Raw genomic sequence first — 10,991 nt, 5'->3', positions numbered from 1 at the left:
ATTAAAGACCATTCTATCTATTTTAACTTGTCTTTCGTATTTCCTCACATTTTTTCTTCTTCAAAATTTCATCTTCATATATATACTATGCTTCCTCTCTAGATATTGGCAGAAACTTTGATGCATTGCGTCCCTTGTTAATAATTACTTATTACTTATTTTGGATTACTTATTTGTAATAGAGATTAGTGAGTCTTTAGATCATAAAAAATATTCTGTCCTAAAACTCAAAGATGGCGGTAGACTCAATTTGCCACTCTATAATCTGTTCACACCAAGTCCTCCCAAATTTGCATAGATGCACTACTCCAAAATTCCCATAGAAATGGTTCAATATGTATTATCGTTTTAAGATAAAATAAATAAAATTTGTTATTAATGCATGATATATCATACTTAATATCTGTTATCTTTTTGTTGAAGAGAATTAATTTTACACCTTACTAAAATTGCTATAGTCTAATATAATTAACGATAAATGAGATTTATTAAATCATACAAAATAGAAAATAATTTAGCTGATAGTTTAGCCAATAGACTATTTGTGGGAACTTTGTTCATGAAAATCGATTTTTTTACAAAAAAAAAGTGGTAAGTTTGACCGAAAAATTGTAAATCATTTCAATTAATTATTTTTATTGACCAATTTTTATTTCACTCCACTTTTAATTCTTGTTCTGATATTTATTAGTTGTTATCTCCATTTTAAACTATTTTTAAATCTATTTATTTAAAAAAAAATTACTTTCCATCTTCACATTAGATCTTGTGATCTCTATTTATTTAACTTTGATATTTAAAATTGATTTACATTTTAGTTTTTAAATTATTTTTATATTAGTTTAATTTTTTTTCTTTAAATATTATTTTTAAGTTTCTACAATTTATTTAGTCAATAGAATATTTGTTAGAGATGTGTTACTTTTTCATTTAAAAAAAAAATTCTCTTATTAATTTTTCATAATAGACTTTTTGATTGAGTTTTTTTAAATGATTAAAAAATAATTAGTTTTTAAATTATTTTTTATATTAGTTTAGATTTTTTTATATTAAATATATATTTTAGTTTCTATAATTTATTTAGTCAATAGTTGTTAAAGACATTATTTTTTCATGTTATTTTTTGTATTTCTTTTATTAATTTTTCATAATAGATTTTTTTTCTATATTTGATAAATTAAATTTAAATAAATACTTATTAATCTATTTAAAAGATTTTAGTAAATATTATATTATATAAATTGAAAATTATTATTTACTTTTTATCATCAATAGACATTTGAAATGGTATTTAATTTGGTCAGTTGATTTTAAAAACTAAAAATTAATAAACACTTTTGTAGGGACACAGAAAAGCGAAAAAAGTCCACTAAACCCTAAACTCTTCTACAAACCCTAATATATATCGGATGGTGCGGACTGTTAGTGTCTCTGATTTTCGGTAGGAGAGTGAGGTAGGAGAAGCCATGGCGCCGCCGCAGGTGAAATCGGGGATTTTTGTAGGCATTAACAGGGGTCATGTCGTTACAAAGCGGCAGCCAGCCTTGCGTCCTTCCGCTAACAAAGGGGTAAGGGAATCCATTTAAAGTAAATTAGGGTCTCAGATTAACCCTATAACATCCTGTGTGCCGCTTTGATTCTAATTTCCATCTCAAATACTTTTCAGAAGAGAAGCAAGAGAACGGATTTTGTCAGAAAATTGATACGGGAAGTGGCTGGATTTGCTCCTTACGAAAAACGAATCACTGAGCTGTTGAAGGTGGGGAAGGATAAGCGGGCATTGAAAGTGGCAAAGAAGAAACTCGGCACCCACAAGAGAGCCAAGAAGAAGCGAGAGGAGATGTCCAATGTTCTCAGGAAGATGAGGTGTGTAATGTCACTGTTTATTGTTTTTAATAATATTGTAATTAGGTTTTTGATATTACCACATCGTAAAAAATCGGGACTTTCAGATGCCCTTGTTCCATGATTAAAGTGCGCTGATACCAGTTTTTATTTTTTAATTCTATAATTATTTAAAAAAATGATTTTGTTTTTTAAAGAATACGAGGCTTTTCTGAATGCTCTTTAATGTTTATACTTGGTGTTTTCATGCATTGATATCTTCTTTGGTCGTATACTTGTAGTTTTGACTTCTCTTTCGGATACCGTCTATTTTCTTAATAGTGGCGCGTTTTTTATTTATTTTTACCAGTGGGCTTTTGAATTCTCTATTTATTTTAGATTTTAAGGGTTTTCAGATGCCATTTTTTCATGTTTAAGGCTTGAATTTGACAATGATAGTGCCTGGTTAAATATGAAACCTTTTAGCAGGGATGTGCGGATCCTGTTTTGTTTGTTTAGGGTTTCCGGATGCTTTTTTGTTTGATCCTAAAGGCTTGATTGTTATAGTCACGTGATCCGATGGTTATGGTTTGTAGATGCTATTCTTTCTGTTTTCACTGCTGACATCCTCTTTTGTTCAATTTTTTTGCGAGGATGACAAATTAATAGTTTGATCTGAAATTTTAATGAATATTACAAATAAATTGATCGGATGAAATTCATCGGAGGTTTGCAGACAATATTTGTCGATCATGTATCTTTTAGGAAGATAATAATTGAATTTATCTTGATTATGGTTTTGAGATGACTGGAGTGATGAATTTTTATTTTGGTAATAGTTTTTCTAGAAGGGTTTTCTTTCGGGGCAATGAATTTTTGTATTTGGCCTTTAGTATTGAAGTCTACATTCATTCGGAATATTAACCTTGTTTTGGGACTGGTTTTAATGATCCATTCAAAGCTATGTTTAATCCAAGTTTCCACTGACTTGTCTGGGAGATGGAGATGCACATGTATCTTGGAACTTACCAATACACAGTTTTCTTCTGGATGCTGTCTTCTGTTGCCTTCTGTTGTCACTGAAGTCTACCGAACAGAAATATTTGTCTCTCAAAAGAAAAATGCATTAAAGCCATAAGAATTATTGCGGATGTTTTGTATGATGCAAAATCCAGTGTATTATATTGTTTATATTGTTATCTTGGTTGATGCAACAATTCACAAATAAAACTAGCCTCCCTAGTATTTTGTGCTGATATTTTGTTTGATACAAAAATCCATTCAAAGTTACAGTGATCTGATTAACTTATAGTGTAGACACTTTCGGGACTGATTTCCCATCATTGTAATGCTCTAAAATGGTCTTCACTATTCACCTCAGTTGCTGGGTGTGTGCAGTCTGCCCATGTATCTGGATGCTGGTGCATTCTTTGCCAGATTCTGGTGTGGGTGTGCTTGGATGCCCACAGTGAGCTATTTTTCTCCCTGTGGGTGCATCTGGATGTGCATCCAGCGTATCCAGGGAGAAAAGTGCTCCGTGTAAGAATCCAAGTGCATCTGGATGCCCTAGGCACACTTAATTAAAGATAAAGCTTGAAATAGTTACAAAAACTCAAAAATCTGATGAAAACTGCTTGCACAAATGTCCCTATAAACAACCTTCAATCGAGAGCAATCCTTCCGCAAACTACAAGTGCAGTCAGACTCGAAACAACTAAAAATCTGTAGGTACTTTGTTTCTGTTCATGGCAGTATTTAATCTACCAGGCTTGAATACTTCATATTTCTATCTAGGTGTGATGAATAAATAATTATGACACTAATGTTTGGTCTTTGTCAATGGTTCTTCAACAATAGTCTCATGCTAATAATATATTAATAAACAATCCTCTCATAAATATATTAATGCATTGATCTCAGCCATCTCATATTTATTTTCCAAAGTCCCATGATATGAAGTAAACTTTGACTATTAACAACACAATTTATGATCTGCATGCCCTTCCAGATTGGAACCAGTAATTTAGCTATTTGATGTTCTTGTATGGCCGATATGCTATTTCTGTCATGCTATTTTTTGAAAAGTAATAAACTATATAAACTTTGTGTCTTTCAAATACATCCATCTCCTTGTTTTGAAATTAGCTGTACTGCTACTGATACCATTCTTCAGTAATTCCAAGTACCTCCATGTCCTGGTGGCGATTGTTCAGTGTTTTTAATCCTTGTTTCTCATGCATAATGCTTGTAAGATCCATTTTTGGATAGTCAGAAAATCCATCCCCTTAATCACAAAACCATAATTAGAAATTATCCAGACAAAGGCTATGTTACCCATACCACCTATCTGCCCCACTGCATTCATTACCAGGTGCAAAATGAGACTCCCTCTGCATCTCTTGTCTCCTTGTAATTCTTGGGTGTTCTTCCACTCACCTGTGCTGGTTGACCTCAAAATCCTACTGATGCAGAGCCCAGCTTTAAATCCCTGGATATCACATCCCATCCGTAGTTCTGATTATAGCCACGACTCTCTCATATAGTCTATGTACTGCAGCCTTGAGCTCAATAGAAATATTTAGTTGTTCGATTCTATCCCACAACTTGTCTTGTGGGACAATGTCAAAAGCCTCTCTAAAGTCAACAAAGGAGCAAAAGGCCTCCTCACACTTTGTGTTGCATATCTTTTCAACCGGGAATCTTAGTGTATCACTGAGATAAATAGTGGAATGTTTTGGTTTGAAATTAAACTGCCCTTGTCTCCACTTTTGTGGAGAGGGTTCACTCCATTAGTTGTCCAATTTTTAGGAAATCCATCCTTATTGAAATTATTGAAGATACAATATATATGAGATGCCAGGACATTGATGGCATGTTTCAAATATTCAGCTTGCAGCCCATCAATATCAAGGCCCTATTTCCCTTGCCAATCTCTCTATTCCTTGAAAATTATCTTACATTATGAAAAGCTCATTTGTGGCCTTGATTATCGGGGAGTCTATGTTTATCTTATATTATGAAAAGCCCATTTATGGCTTTGAGGAATGTAAAAGATCTGAACCCAAAAGAGGCAAAAAGGATACAGTCTCGGCTAACCCGTGGTTTGATGATGATTGACAGAGAGCAAAAAGCAGTATGAGAGGACAAAAGGATAATGAAAAAAATAAGGAGTATATCAATCTGCTAAGATGAAAGAAGAAACGATATGTGATCTTAATAAGACTTGAGTTGATTAATCTCAGGAAAAACAACCCCAAAAAGTTTTGGAATGAATTCAAACATAAAAAGAAGTAGGAAAAGAATAATATAAGCGGAACACAATGGCTAGAGAATACCAAAGTGCTTTATGAATGCGAGCAAGATGAACATGGTACCCCAATAATTATGCACACAAAAGACCTATTCAGCATTGATGATGTCACCCAAGGCATAAGGAGGTTAGCGACAGGTAAAGCGATGGATATTGATGGGCTTCAAGCTAAATATCTAAAATGGGGCATTGATTTGCTTGTACCACATATCAACTGTATTTTTAACAGTGCCAATAAGGAGGGTTTCCCCAAAAATTGGATGATCGGTGTGGTGGCTTTGATCTACAAAAGTGGAGACACAAATAACCCCTCTTAACTATTGGACCATCATAATCAGTCCCCTTCTTGGCAAGCTATTTGGAAGCATGGTAGAATGAAAAATCAATAAGTGGGTTGAAACAGAGGAAAAAAGAGCAAAGGGAGAAGTAGGCTTTAGACCCAAACACTCCACTATTGATCATGGGGCGACTCTTAGATGCTTAGTTGAGAAAAATATGGGACACTCTAAGCTATTTGGAAGCATGGTAGAACGAAAAATCATTAAGTGGGTTGAAACAGAGGCAAAAAGAGCAAAGGGTCAAGCAGACTTTAGACCCAAACACTCCACTATTGATCACGGGGCGACTCTTAGATGCTTAGTTGAGAAAATATGGGACACTCCAAGGGGTGAGGCTTTTTGCTGTTTTGTGGACTTCGAAAAAACCTTTGACATAGTACCTCGTCACAAACTTTGGAAAAGAATGGAAGAGCTGGGAATCCCTATAGTGTCAAGGATAGCAATACATAGACTATATGAACTGATTTAGTACCTTGTCACAAACTTTGGAAAAGAATGGAAGAGTTGGGGATCCCTATGGTGTTAAGGATAGCAATACATAGATTATATGAACTGGTTAAGGCCAAAATCAGAACCACAGATGGGCTGTCAGAATGCTTTGGCAGGGACATAGGGGTCAAACAAGGTGCTTGCTATCTCCAACTTAGTTTGGGCTTCACATTGACAAGTTGGAAGCATGGTTAGATAGTGCTAGAGGTGAGGGGGTTCAGCTGGCTAGTTATGTAATAAAACTATTGTTATATGCAGTTGATCTCATCATTATCTCCAAGACAGCCAATGGTTTGAGAGAGCACTTGGAAGGCATTGGAAAGCTTTTGCGAGGAGGTAGGTATGAAAGATAACACCAGCAAAACCAACAGTATGATCTTCTTGTTGAAAAGAAACAAGAGACCCCTATACACTTTTCTCTTTAAGGGTAATCCTCTAGGGATTGTGAGCTCATACAATTACTTGGGAACAGAATACCAGAGCAAACTTAGTTGGGGAATGTGCAGATCTAAGGGGGTTCAGCTGGCTAGTTATGTAATAAAACTATTGTTATATGCAGTTGATCTCATCATTATCTCCAAGACAGCCAATGGTTTGAGAGAGCACTTGGAAGGCATTGGAAAGCTTTTGCGAGGAGGTAGGTATGAAAGATAACACCAGCAAAACCAACGGTATGATCTTCTTGTTGAAAAGAAACAAGAGACCCCTATACACTTTTCTCTTTAAGGGTAACCCTCTAGAGATTGTGAGCTCATACAATTACTTGGGAACAGAATACCAGAGCAAACTTAGTTGGGGAATGTGCAGATCTAAGAGGATTCAAGGGGGCTGGAAGGCGATGTATTCTTTACAAAGTAAGTGCAGGGATGTAGAACTTTGGGATTGGAAGACAAAGAAAATGTTATTTTGGCTACTTGTCACACCTTTGATTTTATATGGATGTTAAATTTGGGGCAGCAGCTTGTTGGATCAGAAATGGAGACAGGTAGAAAGAATACAAAAACACCTTATCATCAGTAACCCCAAAATCAAAACCTCAGTGCCTTATGAGATCTGATTGGTTGAAGTGGGTGCCTTTCCCTTGGAAGTTGATGCTATGGTCCGGCATGGGAAAGCATCGTTGGCCTAAGCTAGTCACTAAAGGAAAGCTAGAAAGGAGAAAAACACATGGATGAAGCAAAACAACAAATGGATGCAAAAGTGGGATGTCAACATACATAGCTGCCTGGATAGTACCGAAGAAATTAAGAAGTTTGTTCGCCAAAGATTCTGTAACATCACGTGGACAAGGCACATGGGGAGGAAAAAATCTCACAATGTTAAGGAATTTAACCCCAACACACGCCACGAGGAAAAAGTGTATTGAGGTACAGCAATTAAGTGGAAGGCATAAATGCTTATAGCCCAGCTTAGAACTAGTTCTCACCATTTGAGATGCGAGACGGGTAGATGGAGAGTGCCAAAAGAAGAATGAGAAGATAGGACCTGCCTATTCTGTGTATTCATAGATGTTAGAAAACAGCAGTATGGGCCACCTCTTCGAAGAAAAGCAGTTGGATAAGACCACAAACTTGATCATCAAAATATGCCAAAGAAGAGAAGAATGAGTGAAAGGATTACAGCTGGATTAGGCTAGTTGTTAACAGGTGGGTCCCATATGCTGCTTTGGCCTTGTGGACGTTATTAAAATCCTTCATTCATTCTCACTCTCATATAGCATTTTTGCATATTCTAAATCGTTGGGGCTTTGAGTTGTTGCCTTCTATTTGTTTTGTCTTCTGTTGCAACTCTTGTCAAATTCTTTTGTGGTTTTGGCTTCCAGGAGCAATCAGCTCCATCCTTTTTATTCTTATGTATGTTCCTTTTTAACTTCTTAATGGATTTTTGTTTCTCATTCTCATTCACTTTCTCAGATTTGTTTTAGCTAGCTTGCACTCATTGCCAAGCCAAGGGTTCTGCCGGAAAAGGTTTTTTTGCCTTGTTTGGGATTTCTTCTTTTACACTTTCCCAATGCCCTGAGAATTAGAGGAACTAAAGTATCTTTGCTTACATTTTGCTGCTCTGTGTGTTTAAATTTCCCTCTTGGAGCTCCAAATCAACCCTTAAAGAGCATCCTCAAATATTTTCTGATTATCCTCTGTTGTTTTAATTTTGCCAAACGAGGGCTGCTTTCTTTGCTTAGGCTGAATTTGCTCTTTCTGCAGCTTGTTAAAGAGAGAGGCCAATTTTAAATAAATTGGTTGTGATATGATTTTAGCCATATAGGGCATTCGCCTATCTCTATTTCTTTTACCCTTGTGATGTGATCAAAGCAAATGCCATAATCAACCACACTTTGTCTGTTATATAGCCATATAGGGCATTCTCCTATCTCTATTTCTTTTACCCTTGTGATGTGATCAAAACAAATGCCATAATCAACCACACTTTGTCTGTTATATGTTTTACAGGTAATGTTTCCTGAATTTGGCCACAGTTTCATACTGTAGCATATTAGCTTATTACCATGTTGTATAAGCCATATAAGCCCAATAGCTCTGCCCTGTAATGATTATGGAAGATCTTTCCCAAAACTGATCATTCCCTGCTTCTAGCCATAGGGGGGATAATTTCTTTCTTTGTATCTTCTTTTCAGGTTAAGAGGTTGGTAATTTGCTTTTCTAGTATTAATGTCACCTATTGCTAGAACTTCACCCAAAGCATTACAGACAGCGATGCCCTTTTTTGATTGTGTAGGGATCTTCCCAATGGTGTTCTTCTTCTTGTATGTTTTTGATTCCTTTGGACCAAAGTAGCATGCTGCCCTCTATGACAACCTGATTTTCTGTGATCCCCTCCTCGTGCATCCATGGGTCCTGGGTAGCTTTGGTCATGTCAATGCTGATGCCTGGAACTGCTGATTCCAATACTGAATGCCGCCCAAGCATCAAATCTTCATCAAAAAGAGAATGCAAAACCCATTTGATATTTGCCACATCCGTAGCCACTTCAAGCCCCCATGTGGGTACTAAAGACAGGGTATCTGTGTTCAAATGATATTGGTGCCTCTTATCAATGACGTGCACACCACCCACCAATTTCAATGCAGCTTTGATCACAATTCTTCTCGTTTTTCACTTGAGCAACCTCTTCAGCCTCTGTTCCGTCAGACTAGAGTGAATGTGGCCTCCATTGTCGCCACACCACCGTTCTAGAATGAACTGGCAGTAATTTCTAACTATTATAATGGTTGTAGAGCAACGAGGCTTCTGTTATAAATGATAATTCTAATTATTTATAATGGTTGCAGAACAATGAGGTTTATATTATGGATGATAATACAGTGATCACCTGAATAAATTGGGCACGTCACATTGATAGGAAATTATGTTTCAGATTTTATTGTTTTCTCCATCACGAGTCAGCTATATTGTTTAAATTGAAAAAGCTTAAAAATAGATTTTCACTATTCTCAGGTATACTGATTCTTCAAATTGATAACTTGGGTGTAGAGGTGTATCTCTCATTAGACATGGTTTGCACATGGCATATATGTTGAGTTGTGATTGAAGCAAAACAAATAAATACTGTAGCTTGAGATGTAATTTGGTTGTAAACTGGTACGCATCCTCTCAGAATAAAAAACTAGACTAGTGGTGTTTGCCCGGTCATTGTCCCCGTGATCTTGCATTGTTGTGGGCAAGGAACTACCCAGTAAAGGATTTGAGCGTTTTGGTCATTGTCGTATGTTTATATGTGACCTGCTATGCTTGGTGAGAATGAATGAACTGACATTGATGAGTAAAGTTTTTAGAGGAGGTGAATTTGGACATTTATTGCCCCCATTTCCTCTACAAATTTTTACTTTTGTTGCTTCTCAATGTCACATTTTCTGGTACTATTTATAAGCTTCTTCCAATTTCTGTGTTCTGTAGTGGGAAACCGACACTGGGATGGTTTAATTATTGTAATTTGTTGTCAAATTTCCTTCAAATTAAAATTATAATTGTAATGTTCGAGTGTATTCAACAAAATGTTTAAAAATCTAGCTGTATTCAATATTTTATTACAAGACACTAAATTATGTTTCATTTTTTTCAGGTCGGCTGGAACTACTGAAAAGAAGAAGTGATTTAATACGTTTCCTTGAACAATATGGTTCATTTTTTGTTTGGTCAATCCGTATTGTATTTAAGTCCAGTGACATCTACCGATGAAATACTTTTGTAGGCGAGTAAACATTTGAATGGCATATAGTAAACATTAGTTTGGTTTAGTTCAAGAGATAGTTCATTGGTGGAAATCGATCTTTTTATCGTCTCGTTTGCAACATTTTTGAACATTGATAAGGGAAATGTTTATTTATGAATAGGTTCTAAAAAGTTATATAATTGGATTGGTATTCTCTTATCATAATTCGTGTTCTTGAATAAAGTTTAGTCCTGCAATGGTTTGGTATTGACATAAAAAAAAACCAACGGTATTAGTGTTCAATTAGAAATGTTAATGAATATGATGCCTAAAGTTACAGAATTAGAATTCTCCTTTCAGTGCCCCGCTCTAACAAGACATGGTACAAAGCGCCCATTACTGTATTATTGTTTTTAAGTAGAGGCTGGAGCAGAAGGTTTAAGGTTGTGGTTTTGATGATAAATATTAGTTCTCTGTTTTGTAATTTGTACAAGTCTCTTTTGGATGGGGGCTAAATTGTTTGGCATCATTTTTAATTTATTTGTTGACAATTTAGATTTAAAATGTCTGTATGTATATTCTCAATGATTGAATGCAAAATTATAAAACATAGAGACTAGTAGATGCTCTCTGGTTTTTTAAGGAGTGTTTTTATAAATTATCACGATCCATGGTGGTGGAGTAACAGGAGTAACAGTTTTAAGCATATTTGGCTGTGTAGGCTCATTACATTGATTTGTTTCTGGATTCAATTGTGAAAAGGGTTTTAACCATCAACATTTTAAATCACACTACTTGATCCATTATCAGTTTGAAAGAGAGCAAGATATGCAAAACAAAGTGAAAAGTGAGTTGCAAAT

At 35.4% G+C, this 10,991-nt stretch overlaps 1 protein-coding gene across 1 annotated transcript; it reads left to right on the top strand.

Annotated features, from left to right (window-relative positions):
* Nucleotides 1–1,427: 1,427 nt before the first annotated feature.
* LOC149553758 (large ribosomal subunit protein eL36y-like) lies at nt 1,428–10,331 on the top strand. Its single transcript, XM_089789117.1, has 3 exons — nt 1,428–1,568; nt 1,667–1,866; nt 10,042–10,331. The coding sequence occupies exons 1-3, from the start codon at nt 1,467–1,469 to the stop codon at nt 10,070–10,072; spliced, it is 333 nt and encodes a 110-aa protein (XP_089645243.1). The 5' UTR covers nt 1,428–1,466; the 3' UTR covers nt 10,073–10,331.
* The last annotated feature ends 660 nt before the right edge of the window (nt 10,332–10,991 follow it).

The sequence above is a fragment of the Cupressus sempervirens genome, chromosome 6, assembly GCF_028749045.1.
Source record: "Cupressus sempervirens isolate cs-2001-9-10 chromosome 6, ASM2874904v1, whole genome shotgun sequence".
In the NCBI taxonomy this organism is placed as follows: domain Eukaryota; kingdom Viridiplantae; phylum Streptophyta; class Pinopsida; order Cupressales; family Cupressaceae; genus Cupressus; species Cupressus sempervirens.
Note: the sequence above shows the minus strand (reverse complement) of the source record. Positions and strands in the feature narration are given on the sequence as shown.

Bases quoted from the DNA above. Each gene is read 5' to 3' on its own strand.
- LOC149553758 (XM_089789117.1), top strand. From the start codon at position 1,467: ATGGCGCCGCCGCAGGTGAAATCGGGGATTTTTGTAGGCATTAACAGG. The intron at 1,569-1,666 runs GTAAGGGAATCC...AATACTTTTCAG, and splicing joins GTCCTTCCGCTAACAAAGGG to AAGAGAAGCAAGAGAACGGA. The intron at 1,867-10,041 runs GTGTGTAATGTC...CATTTTTTTCAG, and splicing joins AATGTTCTCAGGAAGATGAG to GTCGGCTGGAACTACTGAAA.